The 19,613-nt window shown below is 47.2% G+C and overlaps 1 protein-coding gene across 1 annotated transcript; it reads right to left on the reverse strand.

Annotated features, from left to right (window-relative positions):
* Positions 1–4,877: 4,877 nt before the first annotated feature.
* LOC127318663 (protein neprosin-like) lies at positions 4,878–7,174 on the reverse strand. Its single transcript, XM_051349136.2, has 8 exons — positions 6,999–7,174; positions 6,816–6,902; positions 6,282–6,449; positions 6,131–6,196; positions 5,783–5,950; positions 5,639–5,692; positions 5,429–5,554; positions 4,878–5,337 (listed from the first exon to the last, which is right to left on the reverse strand). Exons 1-8 carry the CDS (start codon positions 7,137–7,139, stop codon positions 4,927–4,929), a joined length of 1,221 nt encoding a protein of 406 aa, XP_051205096.2. The 5' UTR covers positions 7,140–7,174; the 3' UTR covers positions 4,878–4,926.
* Positions 7,175–19,613: the final 12,439 nt, after the last annotated feature.

Genomic DNA, 19,613 nt, shown 5'->3' on the forward strand with positions numbered 1-19,613 from the left:
TGACTACCCAGTTTTTTGGCAATACAAGCTTGAAGTATCTAAAAAATAATTAAAAATTTAGATAAATACATGTATTTGACTACACAATTTTAACATGACTACACAGAGTTGATGTTCTGCCTCCGCCACTGCCGCCACTAGTGCTGGTTCTAATGTGACAGTTCGGTTTAGAGGCGTAGTTTTTGGTGCACGGGGCAGAATAAAAGGAGACACTGGTTTTTAGAAGGTTGCATACTCGGGTGTGTTCAGCTTATTTGGATCCATGGCGTGCAGGAGTTTGTTCTGTGTGTTTTGGGTGATATGCTTGGTGCACTAGGAGGTGTTTCAGCTTATTTGGATCCATGACGTGCAGGAGTTTGTTCTGTGTGTTTTGGGTGATATGTATGGTGCGCTTCAGTTGCATTTGGACGGATAGGTGTGTCTTCAATCAGGTTGATGGCATCGAAGACCAAATGGCGCCAAGAACAAGTCAAGCTAGTCGAGAGGGAGGATGTGGTGTGGAAGACTGGCGAGGCTTGAGGATGAAGATCGATGATATTCTTATCAGACGCCACCCTTTTTCTAGGAGATCCTCACACGTTGGGGACAACGCTTCTTGAAGAAGGGGAGGATGATATGGATATCCAGGCCTGGTAAACTAGAACAGCCATTGATATGATGATTAAGTCTAAGGTTGGACCAGTATTTTATTATAGTCCTATTATTAGGAAATAATAATATAGCCAGGTCATGTGGTGAGTCATTAGGGTTTAAATTAGTGTTTGTTTGACTTGGGCCTGTCCGAGTCAAACTAGGTTAGGCCCAATAGGGCTGGCCGGCCACCTCTCCCTCATATAAGGAGATGGTGCGGCCTAGGGTTTAGTAGTCTAGTTTTGATTCAGATCATGTAGAACCTCGAGTTCAAGATCTCTCCAACCCTATGGGATTGGCGTGTGTGACGGCGTCTCGGACGTTCGTCCGGTTATCCAATAAAGGTGTGAGAGTTCTTGAGTCTGTCAAGAGTAATCATATGTGCATGAGTATCCTTGAATCTGTCAAGGGAGTTCAAGATCTATCAGTCCTATGGATCAATAAGGTGCATCGTGAAAGATCGGGAAAACCAGTCCTCATCATTATGCCGACGGCCAAAACAGGCTACACCGAGGGTTCCCAACCCTCGGCATATCGGCCCATTCCTATAGTGAGTTTGTGAGATCTGCTTATCTACATTGCTAACTTTCTTCATGTGCTCAATCAAACTCCAGAAACACTTTCTTCATGTGCTCAATCAAACTCCAAAAACAATTCTAAACATTTGTAATCGTGCGCAAAGACATTCTCTTTAGGCAAACGAGGAAGATGCTACTTCTGTGACCGCATTTGCTGCATCGTCGTTGGTCTGTTGGGCTCGGAGTGACTAACCTTGAATTGCAGATAGAGGGCCTCGTAACGAAGAAACAACATAAATTTTACTCAAAGGCCAACACTCCCTGGGTATCTCTTGTTTGGTCGCTCTGTGGTGGTCTAGTCCCTCATGCTCAATCTAGAAGATGCTCGTTTTGGTGATGGGACATCTTCAGCTTTGTTGATGGATACATGGGTGTATCCATGGCCGGGCGGACGGGAGTGCGGCTGGTACGGTCGCACAGGGCCCCAAATTTTAAGGGGCCCCAAATTTTCGATTTGGCACTTAGGAGCCGGTAGTCGATAAGTAGTGGTGAATCAGGGCCGAGTAGGGGCCGCCAGATGTCCCATATTCTTGCAAGTTAGTTGTGTCCTTTTCTATTCTCCAGCGGCCGAGGGGAGTAACGCCATTGACGGGTGGTGGGTTGGCTTGAAGCTTTTTCTCTAGGTCCAAAGGTAAGGGGTACGGGAGAAGATGATGACCGCAGCTTGCCCGTGGGCTTAACTCCTTGAGTGAAAAGGCCCATAAATCAGGCCTGGACCGGGAGACTGCTGCAGCTCAACTTAATTATTGTTTTGTGAAAACAGCTCAGCTTAATCTACGCGTAACGCTAGGAAAAACCTCAACCTACACGTTGTATACTTCTCGTAATCCTAAAAAAAATATTTCTCACATAACGAATGTTTCAAGTGTTAGTTGTACATGTTTATAGAAAAAAAGAATCCTCTTTGCAGTTTTATTTTGGATCCTGAAATTTGGGATAATTTTGTGCACCATTTTCAAGAGTAGACATATGCTTTGCGCCTTACAAATTTTTGATCTAATATTTTTTACCCCAAAATGTTTATTCCTGATTACGGCACTAGCCATCACCACTTAAAAGATTGTAGAGATAGGGCATGCGGTGTTTCAAAATCAATATACAAATCATCATTGGAAAGCATCAATTACACATTATTTGTTCATTTGTTCAATCTTTTCAGAGGAAAGGGCCCCTTTTTAGAGTTTGGCACAGGGCCCTGGATTTTGTCGGCCCGGCCCTGAGTGTATCTCAATTCGAAGTTGCTAGCGGGACTTATGTTCTTTTTTTGGAAAGATGATTGGTCAAATGGAGAATTGCTTTGTCACAAATTTCCACGGTTATATTCATATGCACTGGATGAAGTATATCAGTGGCGGATCTGGCACATGTAGAAGACTGGAATAACCACTTTGCTCTGCCTATGTTAGTCGAAGCCTTTCAGGAATGGCAGGAAGTCTCACAATTGTTGCAGTAGTTGCCTCTTTTGGTGCACGAAGTTGATCACCGCTCGTTTGTTTGGGGTATATCTATCCTCCCTCCAATATTATAACTTCTTATTTGGACAGCTCCCAAAATATGCGGTTCTCAACACTATTTGAAAATCTAAAGCTCTCCCGAAACTAATTTTTTTTGTTAAACACATGAGAATTAATGATACATAACACTGGCTTATTGACTCAGGGCCCAAGTGTGTTCTACGTAATATGTAATAGAGGTGACATTGAAATGCAAGACCATATCTTCTTCCGATGCGACTTTGCAAGACAGTGTTGGCTGTTCCTACATAGCCACTCCGATCTGCAATCTCTGGTGGCCTTTTGCGGAAAATTATACATATACAAGGGCTGCCTTTGGGGGAGGGGGCATGTTTTATGGAGGTTTTTTGCTTCTGCTGCATGGAAGAATTAGAAAATTCGCAACGATTTGATCTGCAACAGTAAGCCGACATCCTTTAATAGGTGGAAAGAAGGTTTCCGAAGTGATCTTCTACACAAATACAAGGTTAAACCTTGTTCTGTTTAGCCCTTGTAGAATGGCTTCCAGTTTTGTGTAATCTTTCTATGCTTTCTGACGCACCCCCAACCCTCCCAACCCTAGCCGCCTCCCGCCGCCGTCGGCAGCGCCGCTGGGGCAAAGACCTCGGGGCGTGGCGGCGGCGGGGGCGTTCCCACGAGACGCGGTGGGGACGGTGGCCAGGGAGTTTCTCACGCGCGGCGGCGGCCCTCCCACCTTTCGGGGCGGCGGCGGTCTAACGAGGATGGAGGGGCGACGGCGGCCCTCCCGCCTCCTGCATGGATGGACGGGGACGGTGGCCAGAGCCTGTGCTGCGGCCTCCCCGCCTCCCATAGGCGGCTCGCCGGTGGTGGCTGGTGGTGACGGATAGCGCCATTCCCTCCGCCTCTCGCCGGTGAGAGGCGATGATCTTGGGCTTCTCCCGCGGTACGACGTCGCCCGGGGCAGCAGCCTTGGGTTCGACGGTGGAGGCGGCCTTCTTCTTCTTCGCCGGAGGAGGTCGGCTGGTTGCTGGGGTGGCGGATCACGAGATCCCTCTACCCATGCGATGAAGATCTAGTCGACGATGAGCTAGCGGCGAAGGGGCCATCGGTGAACACCGAGCCTTGACTTCGTTCTTGGCGGATGATGGCGGCGACTATTGGCGTCGTTCCCCTACGAAGGCATCATCTTTGCTAGCCTCTCCGTTTGCTCTCGCCGAGTTGGGGACTCGCGGCTAACGGTGAAAACCGTGTCAAGATTGGCGGGCGATGGCAGCGTTAAGCGTCGCTTCCTTCTTGAAGGCATCGTCGTCGCAGTCCGTGGGAACTCACTTGTGCTGCTCCGGGGGAACCCTAGGTCTAGCCATGATCGGAAGATGATGACGCTTCCTGCGTCGTGCTACCTATTGGGGCATCGTTTTTGGAGCAGCGGCTAGATGGTGGTGGTTTTTGGTCGAGTGGTGTTCATCTACCACGTTGTCGTCAATGATTCTCAGCGGTGTGGAGTTGCGGGGTATCGAAGACGGGTGATGATTGCTGGACGCGGGCAGGATGGTGGAGCTGTTTGGTGTTATGGTGACATCGACGGCAGGCCTGGCATGGTCAATACGTTGATCTCGCTTGGAGATGGGTTCGAGATAGATGGCGGTTGCGAACTCTGCGACGTGTGCAATGGCACACCCTCAGGGTTTTGCTGTTTGGATGATGTGTGTTGGTGTACCGTGAGGGAATATGACCTTGTTCATGGTCCCCCCCTCGATGAAGGTATAGCGAGTTGTCGCTAGGAATGAGGCTTCAAGATTGATCTTTGTATTTCTCTTGTAAGGCATTGCGAATAATTTAATAAAGAAGAAAGCTGTGTGCATTCTTTGGATGCAGAGGCTAGGACTATGCTCCTTGATCGGAAAAAAAAATATTTCTACGCTTTCTGAGACACTTTCTCCAACCCTGAAATAATCCGCCTTGCAGTGCGGCTTGTTGTTATCCTGTTCAAATTGATATAAAATTAAAACCTTAGGGGCTTCCCCTACGGTAATGGTGTCAAAAAAATTATTGGTTTTCTTTCACTGTCGGTATTTTGTATGTATCTTAATTTCTAATGGTTGATGTTTGTACTTTAACCATTTTTTTTACCCATGGCAACATACAGGCATTTTACTAGTCACTATAACAAGAACGCAATTTTTATTCTTCCGGGAGCTCAAACACAGACACGATCTACAAAATACTCGTATAGGCGTTTGCAGTTAGCATAAAGATGATCCGGTCGCTGAAGTAACAGAAGCAGCAGCTGCACGCTGCTTCCATGAGCCTCCAGGACCACCATACTGGAAGGCAACTCCCTCCGGGCCGTCCGGTGACGTTGAAGTGACCATCACATTGTAGATGGTCGAGTTGGCGACATCATTGGTTGTCCTATAGGTGAAGCCCTTGGGGCCGTGGAACGAAATCCGCGTAAATTTGGCGGCGCCGTTGTAAGGGCCGGGGAGCGGTGGGACGCCACTGCCCATGGGAGGGCTCGCATTCAGGCTCGGCGGCGAGTACACGCTGCCTCCCATCTGGACCTGGGTGCCGCTGCTCATGCCGTTGACGATAGGGCCTGGGAAGTAGCCGACCAGCTCTGTGTTGAGGAAAACTAACCAGTTCCCGGACTCGTCCTGAAAACAACATAATAATAACTGAATTTCAGGAACACTTGCCAACATGAAGTTATTCTAGGCATGCAGTGTGATGAGTGAAGGTGATCACCTTCTCGATGTCCATAGTAACTGGTGTTCCTGTTGGGAGGACCATCCCAGGGGTGAGAGCTTGGTTCATCAGCACAAATCCTGGGCATAGCATGTTGGGGCAGCCGGTCTCTTGGTAGTTATCGACCTGTATATTAGAGACAGTAAATGTATTAGCATTAAATAAAACACAGTTTGGTCCATAGAATAAAATTTTGTTTACTGTACGCACCGTCCAGAAAACCATGAAACGAGTTTGGCTGTCGCCTTCGAGGCTTATGTCGATCTGGGTTAAGCAACAGATACGAGTGTCAGAGACAATGTCACAGCAACTGTATAATCACTTGGGCTTTTCAAATGTCAGAACAGAACTTACATGCCATCCAGTTTGCACGGCTGTGGCATTGGTAGGCCTGTCATCCACGACTATTATCTGAGCGAGGGAAGCAGCCTCTGGCGGAAAAGCGAGCTGATACGCCTCGACCACAGCGCTCGCGCCCTGGAATGGCGTGCCGTCATTACTGTTAAACAACACCCGGGCGAACTAGTGGAAAGCCATGCCATGAACCAAGAGAATTAGCCGTTTGTCAAGATAATAATGAGTAACATTGTGGAGTCCATCAGTGACAGTGGCGGAGGCAGAACATCAACTCTGTGTAGTCATGTTAAAATTGTGTAGTCAAATACATGTATTTATCTAAATTTTTAATTATTTTTTAGATACTTCAAGCTTGTATTGCCAAAAAACTGGGTAGTCAAATGACAACACAGCCAAAGCGTGGCTCCGCCACTGATCAGTGATGAACATAAAATGATTTTGTAACAGAATCTTATTTACAGCCAGTCAGGAGAAAGGTTTGACAGTGGCAACCTACATGCAACCCATCAACTGTACTGGTGTCTTTCGTTTGTTTGTACACCGGAGAACGTGCACTTTCCCTTACAAGATCTTCCTTCAGAGTTCTCCGGATCGGGACAGTTCCGTTAGGGCAACTTCCTCCTGTTGACGCTAAGCCAGTGCTGGAACTTGGCCTTGGCGCGAACTATTACCAGAGTTCAGGTTTGTCAGAAAATTCTATTATCTACAATTTGTACACATCAAATCAAATAAGAATTGACAAGCACTATGCACAAAAAAGAAAAAAAAATTGACAAGCACTATGCAATTTATCTTAAGCAATTTTAGAATGTGAGAGAGAGCATAGAACTCTCTTAAAACTCTGACGTATTTCCAAAGCGTCGGTCAGAGACCTGGAATTATATCGATATAACATAAACCACAGACTGTACATGTTTTCCGTATCATCTTCGACAATTTATTAGATCAAAACAATCTTTTTTCCCTACAAATTCTTGGAAGGGAAGATTAAAAAAATACTGACTGTGGTGATGCGGACTCCAAGTCTCACCTGTAGTTTGTGGTCTTTGAGGAGAGGGTGATCGAAGGCAGGCTGCTTATAAATGTCCACGCAATCAAAAACGACACCAGAATTATCCTATCATTTCATAAAATAAATAATTAGACCTCAGATTCGGATCCATGAGCCATCTTGAGACTTCAAAACAAACTGTTTGTTCCGATGCAGAGTTACCTTAAAGGATATGACATACGGCTTGTTGAGCATCTTGAGCTCTTTCTCCATGTCATCTTCGGAGAGCATTGACCTTCTTCCCCGGGTACTGCTGAAGAAAGAGAGCAATATCATCACCATGATCAGTGGTTGCCTCTTCATCTTATAACTTCCTGACGGCTGACAATCGCAAACGAGCTTTGACGGTCCTCACAACTCTGACGCACACATATATAGATTGCCAAAGTGCCAGCTCTCTGAAATCAATCAAGTATTCATGTCGAAAAATAAATAGGGTTGCAGGAGCTTATTTTTGGATACTATAAGGATTATATAGAAACCGGTAATTCAAAAGATACAGCAGGATAATTCGATGATTCCTGTTTTCATTCCATCTATTTTGGTTAAAAAAGATTCATTCCATCTATGTTGGAATTCTTAAGGGCGTGCTTGGTAACTCGCATGAGGTTCACCCACCAGTGGACCCAACCGTTCCCAAGCCTGGGTGCCGGCGATACAACTTATTTTAGTCAAAATTTTGATAAAATTTGACGGAACATAGAGCATTCCAGCCGGATTCCCCAAACAGGCATCAAAATGAAAATGAGGGCGCTAGACAAAAAACTGGCGTCGAGCAGCGTACCCCAAACGCGTCTCGCCGCCGGCATGGCCCAGTTTCATGTCTGACGCCCCAGGCCATCCCCGACCCACAGGGTACGCCCGGTGTGTCGGACACGAGCCACGAGCGACGTGGTGCAAGGCGGGCCACCCTTGTCATAGGAAGAAATCGAGAGGTGACAACTTTTCCTTAATGGTGTGGCGGTTTCCGAGGCCGAGGCAGCCAATACATCCCGTCGGAGCTGCACCGTACCCACGCGTTGCCTTTACGCCTTCCCCACGAAGCGGGCCCACTTCTGCTCCTTCCCGCCCTTTCCCCCTCTCTCGCCTCCGATTTCCGCCTCTTCTCCCACCTCTTCGCCGCCTATAAAATACGGTTGCCGTCGGATCTCACCGCCTATAAAAAAGGAGAATTGTCGTCCCCTCCGTCTGTTTGCAAATATGAGGATCACGACCCCGTCGTGCACACTGACGTGATTTCTCACATTCCCGCGATAAGAATCAAGTTGTTTTTTATGGTTAGACAATACCTTGATCATGAAAAATTATAAGGAGTGAACATAAATTTTTTAGTCTCTCCGAAGTGAATGCATCGCTAGCCGTCGGATCTTCAAGTTCTACATAGATCGTGTTGCCGCACTGGGCCTATACATTCTTGGGCAATTGAAGTTCTATTGGTTGGAATGTATGAACCCTAATTTGTCTTATACTAACAGGGATCGCTCCCAAGGTGAAATCAGAATTGAAAATTTACAGGTGGAGATCCATTTCACCAGACCCAAAACTTCAGGGGTGGTAGGTAAAATCCCCAAAAAACTAAATCTTTTCCTAAGAGCTTACGCGGCACCAACCTTTAGGAAGTTTCCTAAAGTATTTAGATTTATCATGCCAAAGACAAGATAACTTCTACATATTTTTTATCAATCGACAAAGGTTTAATAACTATATCTCTAAAATCAAGTCTAGTTAACTACCATTTCTCAAACTTAAAACCACGTTTGTAGGATCTTTTTAGTTCTAGACTCCCAAATTAAATTATGGGAGTAAGCCCTGTATCCTAGGTAAAAGTTCTACCAGCCAACCCAATCTCAACTAAGGCTCACATCTCAATACACGCATTGAATTTATGTGCCAACCCTAAATCTATTATACCATTCATTTTATCCGACTCGGACCTAACTAGATTAAAATCCCCCAAAAGTTGTAGGGCAATTCAAATTTAGAAAAAACTCATACAATTCCGAAATAAACTCTTGTTTCCCCTCATCACAAGGGGGACCATAGATTTTTTTTGAGAAACACAGTACAAACGCAGTCGATCACATACACGCGCATACACTCACCCCTATGAACGCACACACGCACACCTCTACCCCTATGAGCACCTCCGGAAGACTGAGCCGACAGATTGGATCTTGAAATTGACGAAGTCACCACAGGCGTCTCGCTGTCGACGGGAACGTCGCCTCCCACTGAATGAATATTCCGTCTTTATGAGACACACAGATGTCAAACCTGGGGTTTGATATCTGGTGGGCTGGGGGTACAACCACACTCCTAACCACCCAACCTCTGGTTGGTTCTCCGGGGACCATAGATTTTGGTAATCCTAACAACCACATCAGTGTCTTTGTTCGTAACAACTACATTACTAACAAAATAAATTTCAATCTCCCAAATAACGACATCAAAAAGATCCTCATTCACACCAACTAGAATACCACTAGCAAAACCAACTAAACGCAGATGGTTCCAACAGAAGTTTTTTTTTTTGTCTAGAACATCTTTTGGAAATGAATTATAAACTGCTGGAAGCTTATGTAACGTAATTGGAGAGGCACACGATTGTCATCAATTTTTTTAGCCTACCCAAAGCAGTAACACCTCTACCATTCCAAAAACTAGACTTCATCTGAACAACTTTCTGTGGTGCTTGTCCCGTTTTACATTAATCAAAATATTATCCCCTCTACACTGGTGGAAAAAGGGCCTTTGGTCGCGGTTCGCAACTGCCATTAGTCGCGGTTGCGCAACCGCGACCAAATGAGCGCGACTAAAGGCTCCCCCTTTAGTCGCGGTTGCTTAAGAACCGCGACTAAAGACCCGTCCACGTGGGCGCCAGGCGGCCGTCGGGGCGGAGGACCTTTAGTCGCGGTTCTTCTGGCCAACCGCGACTAAAGGCCGCCGCAGGTTTAGGGTTTTAGGCCCCCCCTAAACCTGCCCCCCCCCCCTAAACCTGTTTTCTGTTTAATTTGTATTGTTTTATTTCTTTTGTGCTTTATTGTAATTTTGAAGGAGTTTCACATATTCTACGGTACTACATACGTGCATATGAATGCACAATTTCAAACAAATTTGAAATTAGAACCAAAAAGAGTTCAAGAGGAATATACAATATATATTCAATATCATCGGAAGACCATATACAAGTTTGAACAAGTTTCCATACATAATTTAATGCATGTATAGTTCTACGTCCTCGTAATGGTGTTCTCCTTTAGGATCGAGGACTTCCCTCGTGAACCATCCAGCTAGTTCCTCTTGAAGTGGTCGGAAGCGAGCTTCTGGACTAAGCATCATCCGGAGGTTATTCCTCTGAGCATTGGTATCACTCGGAACGCGCTCAGAGGTGTATCTCCGGATCATCTTACAGACATAGTATCCACATAGATTGGTCCCCGGTGGCTGAATATCGCCACCATTCTTAGCCTTTGACCGCATGAAATGTAGCTCTTTTTTGAATTCACCGACCTTTTGATCTGAGAACCGTCTCCAAACCCTACGAGGCAAAGAAAATTAAATGAACAAGAGAGTTATTAGTTAATTACTTGAAGCTTAATTAGGAAATGAACGAAATAGGCCGATCGATATAGAGCGCAAATGAATGAAAATAATTACTTCTGCAGCATTCTTCTCATGTCGGCCCAAAGATTTGAATCCAGAGTCAGAGAGTCGTGGACGAGACATTCTGATTTGTCAACTTTAATTACTAGCAGAATCCAGTGGAACCTGCGGACACGATACATGCACAGTACGTCATGCATAACTCATCGATTAGCCGGCCACATACCATGCATGGAGTAAACAAAAGAGAATGTGCTCAACACATAAACACTCACCCAAAATGGTAAGGAAATAGAATATCACTTTTGAGTTCCTGCTTTGTAAGAAACTGCCACAGGTCTGCCTCCACGTCGGCGGGGTGATGCTGTAACACATATCCATTAACGATGTGTGGGTCAATGAACCCAACATCATGGATGTTCCTTACTTTGCATTCCTTAATCTTCATTCTGCATGTATAATAGCGGACACAACAATATAGTTAGGACATATATATATATAGTGCAGGCAATATGAACGAGATGGGGAAGAAATAAATCACTTACAGAACGTAGCAACTGATGATAGATTTGTCGAGCTCGCGCAGATTGAAAAGCTGGAACAATTCACTTAGATGAATTTGTACAGAGTAATGTTTGAAGTGATGCTCATATCCAACTTCCGCATAAATATATTCTTTGGCGTTTTTATTTTTTATGTAACCCTTGTACCATTTCAGCAGACCTTTCATTTGTGGAGGTAGATCCTCTTCCTGCGCAGGCTCGACGAGAGGCCCATTCTTCACATATGTAAGTACTACCTCCTTCACTGGCGCCTCATCAAGGCCTAACAGTTCACGAAGAGTAATACCTAAGTTGGCCGCTTGTTCTCTGGCACTCGTTACAGTCAATCCCTGTGCTGCCGCAGCTTCTATGATATCGGGGGCATCCGGACCGGCGGCTGTCACTATAAGCGGGGCAATCGATTGTTTACTTTGTTCCTTGAGCTGGGCAACTCGTTTCCCGCTTTTTTTACTTTCTAATTCCGCTTTCTCGGCCTCCTCCCGCTCTCTCTTCTCCTTGAACATGCGTGCCTGCTTACGAAGTTCACGTGCATAGTCGTCAGGCATATTCTTCGCGGCTTGGGACGGTGTGTTCAAAAATGACTTAGCCCACTTCTTTTGCTCATCAGAAAATACTGGCTTGGGCTCGGGCTCTCTTTTCTTCTTGCAGTCCGCCTTCCATTTCTCATAATCAGCAGTCGCGGCCGCCTCGACTTCCTCGGCACTACGTTCCCAAGGCCTCGTGGGGAGACGCTTCAGTGATGGCTCCGGTACCTTTGTTATCTTAGGTACATAAGGGTCCGGGTTAATAATCCAGGACTGCTTCTGCTTCTTCGCCGGAGGTGGATTGGGGGGCGGCGTCTGCTTACCCGCCCGGGGCGGACTAGGGGGCGGCGGCTGCTTACCCGCCGGAGGTGAATTGGGGGGCGGCGTCGGCTGACGTGAAGGAGGTGTAGGTGAAGCACCACCACCACCACCACCGCCACCGCCACCACCACCGTAGGGGGGTGGACTTGTTGGCGCCTCGCCTGGAAACTTGATAAACTTCTTTTGCCATAGAATGAAATGGCGCTTGACATCTCCAAGTCTTCTCGCCCCTTCAGGTGTAGCAATGTCAATGTCCAGGTCCTCAAACCCTTGGACTATGTCCTCCACCGTGACACGAGCATAGCCATCTTGAATGGGGTTGTTTTGGTGGAGTGCTCCAGGTAAACATGGTAAAGCACTGCCGATGGCTACCTTCATGGACATGTTCCCGATAGGATAATACAGATGACATTCTTTCATCTCATTTATATCGTCCACGGGGTAGCGAGGAGGCTCCGGTGCAGTAATTTCGACCACCAGAGGCTCCGGTGCACTAATTTCGATCGTCGGTGCACCGGCCGGTGGGGCCTCCGTGGAAGCCACGCTGCTTCTCCGCTGCTGGCTTCCGAGATCCAATGGATGATCTTCATGCTGCGCCCGAGCTGCATCTCTTTCGGCTACTAGTACACTCACGGTTTTCTTCATCACATCCATTTCCGATGCCAACCGCGCCACAACATCTGCTTCCCGATCCATCTTTCTCTTACGGCTTCTGTAACCGTACGGGTCATCGTTCTGGGGGAACCATATTTTCCACGGAATGTGCCCCATGCCTCGTACACGTCCTTCGTGTTCAGGATTCCCGAGGGCTTTTGTCAGCGCGTCGTTCTCTCTGTTGAACTTGATCTTCCCCTCTTGAGCATCCCTCATTGCCTCAATAAGGGCTTGGGTGGGTTTAATTATTTTGCCCCGGTAAACACACTCCCCTGTCTCCGGGTTCAGCGATCCCCCATGCCCGTACCACCAGCTTTTGGCCCTTGGGTCCCATCCCTCCGTACCTGGACGGATTCCTCGCGCCCTCAGCTCGTTCTCCATCTTCTCCCACCTAGGCTTCCAAAGGCGATACCCTCCTGGCCCTATAATATGATTGTACTCCTTCTTAGCCGCATTTTCCTTATTTTTTCGATATTTGAATGAACTGCTCCGATTTCTTTTGCTTCACAAATTCTGGCCAATCATGTTTCAGTTTCTCATATTGTCCTTTGAAATCCGGAGTCTTGTTCTGCTTGACAAAGTCATGGGCTAGATTTTGCTTGAATTTCTGGAATGCGTCGGACATCTTATGAAGAGCGAACTGTTTGACTAGCCTCCTCCTCTCCTTGTTTTCCTCAATCTTGTTACCCTCCTCATCGAATTTGTTGTATTCCGGAGGTAGAACGAAATGTTCCATAAGCTTCTTGAAGCAATCTTTTTTTGTTCTCTTATCGACAAAAGTGAAACCAAGACGTGCCTTCTTTGGCTCATTCCACTCCTGGACGGTGATCGAGACGTTGTCTCTAACAACGGCTCAGCATTGGCTGATAAACTTGGTGGCGTTCTTGCGGGGCTCCAGCGGCCTGCCGGTTGCACTGTCGACAACCTTGATGGTACATGTTTCTCCTTGTTTCATCGTCTTGGTTGCGCCACGCTTTGACGACGTACTCGATTGTTTCGACGATCCGGCCGAGGGCTAAAATAAGAAAGAGAGTCGCGCGCATTATTACACACATCGTCTTGGTCATCAGGGTCTTTCAAACATTGCTGGTCCTGCCGTGCTTCCTTTGTATCATTTGTCTTCCCATACACGCCCAAGAAGCTTAGGAGGTTCACGCAAATATTCTTCGTAACGTGCATCACGTCGATTGCAGAGCGGACTTCTAGGACTTTCCAATATTCTAGCTCCCAGAATATAGATTTTTTCTTCCACATGGCTGCGTGTCCGTCAGCTCCCTTCGGAACTGATTGTCCGCCAGGACCCTTTCCAAAGATGACTTTCAAATCCTTGACCATATCAAATACCTCAGCACCAGTGCGTTCGCATGACTTCGGCCGGTGATCTGCCTTGCCGTTGTAATGCTTGCCTTTCTTTCTTACTGGATGAATTTTCGGAAGAAATCGACGATGCCCAAGGTACACGTTCTTCTTACAATTTGGCAAATGTACACTTTCAGTCTCATGTAAGCAGTGCGTGCATGCATTGTATCCCTTATTTGACAGTCCCGAAAGGTTACTAAGAGCAGGCCAATCGTTGATGGTTACGAAAAGCAACGCTCGTAGGTCAAATTACTCTTCTTTGTGCTCATCCCACACACGGACACCAGGTCTGCCCCACAGCTGTAAAAGTTCATCAACTAATGGCCTTAGGTACACATCGATGTCGTTGCCGGGTTGCTTCGGACCTTGGATGAGCACTGGCATCATAATGAACTTCCGCTTCATGCACAACCAAGGAGGTAGGTTGTAGATGCATAGAGTCACGGGCCAGGTGCTATGGCTGGAGCTCTGCTCGCCAAAAGGATTCATGCCATCTGTACTTAGACCAAATCTTATGTTCCTTGCATCAGCTGCAAAATTTTTGAACTCTCTGTCGATCTTTCTCCATTGCGTTCCATCTGCGGGGTGTCTCAACTCCCCATCCGACTTACGGTCCTCTTTGTGCCATCGCAATAACTTGGCATGCTCTTTGTTCCTGAACAGACGTTTCAACCGTGGTATTATAGGAGCATACCACATCACCTTGGCGGGAACCCTCTTCCTGCGTTTCTCGCCCTCAACATCGTCACCAGGGTCATCGCCTCTGATCTTATAACGCAATGCAGTGCATACCGGGCATTCATTCAAATTCTCGTATTCACCGTGGTAGAGGATGCAGTCGTTGATGCATGCATGTATCTTCAGAACCTCTAAACCTAGAGGGCAGACAACCTTCTTTGCTTCGCACGTACTGGCGGGCAACTCGTTATTCTTTGGAAACATATTCTTCAACATTTTCAGCAAGTTTTCAAATGCCGAGTCAGCTACACCTGCCTGTGCCTTCCATTTCAGCAAATCCAGTGTGCAGCCCAGCTTTTTCAGACCATCATCGCATCCGGGGTACAGCGCCTTTCTGTGATCCTCTAACATGCGATCCAAATTCTCCCTCTCCTTTTCAGTTTCGCAGCGTCTCCGTGCATCAGCAATGGTCCGACCAAGATCATCAACGGGCTCATCACGTGCCTCTTCTTCACCTTCCCCTTCACCTTCCCCTTCACCTTCAGCATCCTCCATGAAAGTATCACCGAAATGAGCAAGATAGCTTTCATCGATGAAATCATCCCCTTCTTCATCTTCTTCCATTATAACCCCTCTTTCTCCATGCTTGGTCCAACAATTATAGCTTGGGATGAAACCGTGCCGAAGCAGGTGCATGTGAACATCTCTTGAGGAAGAGTAACCCTTCTGATTCTTACAGTTAACACATGGACAGATAACAAACCCCCCCGCTTGTTCGCATTAGCCACTACGAGGAAATCTTTCAAACCCGTAGTGAACTCGCCGGAGAGTCGGTTACCGTACATCCATTGCCGATTCATCTGCATTATTATAATATAAAATATATAATTAACCATCATGCATTTGTTAAACTAACTAGCTACAAACAATAGAAATTAAACAATGAACTACACACATGCATATTTTATCAATGACACACATGCATGAAAGGTTCAAGTTGCTAACCGCGATCGAGGAGGAAAAAATAAATGAGAAAGCTCAAGTGTGGCTCCAACACTTCATATCATGTTTGTTTCATGCTCTTGGGGCATTTTATCAAACACCTTGTGTGCATAAGAGGAACCAAACACCCCCTTGTGAAGCTTGTGAAGAGAAGTGGCACCAAATGGCTAAGTGCTGTGAGCTGAGGCCCTTTTATAGGGATGTGCCTTTAGTCCCGGTTGGCCTGGCCAACCGCGACTAAAACCTTCGGCCAGGCACGAGGACCTTTAGTCGCGGTTGGCCTGGCCAACCGCGACTAAAGCCCCTCCCGTCCACCATCTGGCCAGCGAGCGCGCTGGGCCCAGCTCTTTAGTCGCGGTTCGCCACCCGAACCACGACTAAAGACCCCATTAGTCGTGGTTCCTATATTTTGGCAACTAATGGGGCTGGACGGAAGGCCATTTTTCTACCAGTGCTATCATCTAACTCCTCAACTTTGTTATACCGTTCAAGATTCTTTGGTGTATCCTCTTCTACACTAGTAGGATCAACTAGACTATAACTAGGCAGATCCTTATCTACAACAATAAGTTTAATAATAGATTCATCAATTTTAGCAGACGACATGGTAGAGAAGTCATCTATGTGTAAAACATGAAAATGATTAGCTGACATCTTCTTGCTAGGCCCCATGTTTTTTTATTCTCCTTTAGATCCATAGCTTTGTCCAGCATGTTCTTTGATCTATCAATCCTGCCACTCTATCTTGTAGGTTGAACCAGCCCTCACACTTTGTGCTTCTTGTACGCACCATGCTCCTCATCTGCTGTAGAAACAACTTGTCAAAGCTTGTGGAACCAAGACATTATATCATTTGGGACATCATCCCAAATGAATTGTCCAATAGAGTCAATCGTACCTCTTTAGAGCGGCAACCTGTATACTTCACCACCGGTATCAACTCTTCATCCTCAACAGGAACACCGCCAGAGCTCACATGTCTTGTCCTCTGGCTAGGTATGAGATTGATTTGAAGTTCCACTTTGTCTGTGTGCTTTTGCTAACAAGATTTTCTCCATCAGTGTCGATACCACTAGTACCAGATCCCGTGTCGATACCACTAGTACCAGATCCCGTGTGAATCATAATTCTCTACCAATGTTGAAAAGAAAATTACAAAAAACCACCATATTTTAGGCAGACGTTTCAAAAAACCACTGCTTTACGATTTTTTTTCAAAAAACCACCACTCTACAGGTAACACGTAACAAAAAACACTGATTCGTACATAATGATGGTTTAATAGCCAAACTGACATGTGGGTCTCACTGTCAGGATGATGTGGCATGTAAAATTTGCAAAAAAGACCTTGGTACATTATAAATTCTAATTTTATGGTCCACCGTGGTGCGGCTAGGCTAGCTCCGGCCAAGGTCAGCCGCTGGCGGGTGCAGGCGAGCGCGGGAGAGGCCTCCTGCCGGTGGGGGCTCGCCGGCGTCGAGGATGGTGAGGATGCCTCGCTGTGTAGGCTCGCCGGCACCATGGTCCCTGCTCGGGCTCTTGCCCATGCGGGCTCGCCTGCGTCGCAGATGGTGAGGCGCGAGCTCGCGTGGCCCACCAATTAGTTTCTATCTTTCTACCTCCTGCCCTCGTGGGCTCGCCGGTGTGGAATTTAAGGTGGAGGAGAGCAGGCACGAGCTAGAGGCCGATGGCTGGTGACGTGGAGCGCCACCTCCACGACGGGATCCAGAGCAACGCGGCGCATCGAGCGAATGCGGAACAACGGCGGCAGAATGACGACGGTGGAACGGCGGGATCCAGAGGAACGGCGACGGCGACGGACATGGCTGCCGGAGCTTGGGAAGGCGAGGACGATGGCGTCGACTGTGGCCATCTTAGTTGAATTCCTTCAGTCAGCAAGCTCCACGAGGCGAGACCAAGCTTGTGCCGTGCTCGGTTTTGTCCGCATCATACTAAATCGACGGCGCGACGAAGGTCCATCGCCATCGGGCGGACTGCAAGGGAAAGGGGAAGGGCAGGGACACCGTCTTGCGACCTGCAGGGGAGGGGCGGTGCGCGATGTGCAGGAACCGAGGAACCTCACCGAGCTCTTCCGGTGGGCGACGCCGGGGAGCTCCGGCCCGGCCGCGGGCGGTGCTGCCACCGCCGCTGCTTTTACCACGCGCGGACGCACACAGAGAGAGCCTGGTCTCTCTTCCAATTGTCAATGGTAGATGGAAAGAAAAGATAGAAAAAAAAGTAAATAAACAATTTTCAATGTTTTACATTTATGTCAGCCTGACTAGAAAAGTAAAAAATGAAAATTAGTGGCCTTTACACGTTACCTAGGGACCAAAAAGTTCAAATTTATAATGTACGGAGGCCTTTTTGCAAAATTTACATGCCATGTGAGCCTGACAGAGGGTCCCAATTGTCAGTTTCGTGATTTAACTAGTGTCAAAGACGAATTAGTGCTTCTTGTAACGTGTTAGCTCTATAATGGTGGTTTTTTGAAAAAAAATCGTAAAGTGGTGGTTTTTTAAACGTCTGCCTGTAATGTGGTGGTCTTTTGTAATTATCTCAATGTTGAAAGTCAAACTAACTTTGCTAGTGCACGAGTTATTTTTGCCATGATCAAGACCATTTTATACGGGAATTTGATGTACCCATAACATATTTTCAGTTGGAGAAATGTCGGTGCAGGCGCTGTGAGCCAGCCTCAAGTTTGTTGCATCCATAATCAGAAAGCACATAGTATTTAAAATTCGATTACCTTGTTTAGTATCACTGTGTTTCGTAATGTAGTTTGTTAAAAGGAAAATGATTCATCTCCCCCGGGGGATGGAGCGTCCGCAGCCTCCTCCTTGGTAGCGCGATGCGTGTCCAGTCCAAGTTGTGGGGCCCACTAGTACTTCTTATCCTCACACCTTCTTCCTCCTCCACCAGTTCTCCCAGATCAATCTCTGTGTCAACTCCCGACACCAGCCTTTAACCCAGCCGAGGCACCACCGTGACGGGACGATCGGACGGCGGAGCTACCGACGAGGCTGGCCGACCGCCGCCGCCGGGAACCCATGGCGCCGCAGCTGCTCCGTGCTACCGATGACGCTAGTTGGCCGCTGCGCGCTACGCGTCGCGACCCATATGCCCGATGGCCGGCCGCCGCGAGTAGCGTTGCCCGCCTCGCTAGCGCAAACCATGGCCCATGGAGCCTGCGAGCGCGCCTCTTCCTGCTTGTCCGGGAGCTTGTCACTTCACCAAGGCCTTGCTTCTGCTTGACCCGACAACATCCGCCACGCTGTCTGCTCCCGCTCCAGCCGAGCGGCTCCGCGCCTCATCTCAATCCATAGGCATGGCTTCTCCAGCAGTTGCTCTGTTTCCTACCTGCTAAATAAGTGGCCTAGACATGCGCACTTCGTTTCTCCATGGTCTCCAGTCTCCAACTCCGGGAGTGGTTGTCCTGTGCAAGGACCACCATAAAAATGTGACACTGAAATAGTATAACTTTTTGCTAAATTTGTTGTACTGGTTTGATAATATAGTGCAATCTGTTGGCTTCGATGTCTTTCGCCGATATCTCTGACGAAATATCTGGAATCATTTTTGCTACAATTATCCCATGTTTTTTCTATAATAGTAAAAAATGCTGCTACCAATTTTCCTGCCAAAATCTCAAAAACGTTTTTTGCTACATACAGTTGCTACATTATCATTTTTCTGCTACAATAGCATAACCTTTTTGCTACGAGCTCTCCGGCGAGGTCTTCGGCGAGCTTAGTCTTTTATTTGGTTTTCATGACTGAACCGTATTTTGCTACAATGTAGCAAAAGCGGGTTATTTTTTTGCTGCCGGGAAGTGTTTTTTTGCTACATTCAGCAAAAGCAGATTTAACCGTCCAAAATGACCAATCCAACGACTGGCAACCCGAAGATTGGGAAATCAGATACCGGGGACGCCCAGCAGTTTCCTTGCTAAAAACGGCTGGGACGGAGGGAGTAGTTCACTCGTGTCGTGCATTGTAATGCCACGTGTCACGATTTGGGTACCAACTTCGTGTGGTCAATGGGCGGTCACAGGTACACACGACACGATG

This window comes from Lolium perenne, chromosome 7 (assembly GCF_019359855.2).
Source record: "Lolium perenne isolate Kyuss_39 chromosome 7, Kyuss_2.0, whole genome shotgun sequence".
Classification (NCBI taxonomy): Eukaryota; Viridiplantae; Streptophyta; class Magnoliopsida; order Poales; family Poaceae; genus Lolium; species Lolium perenne.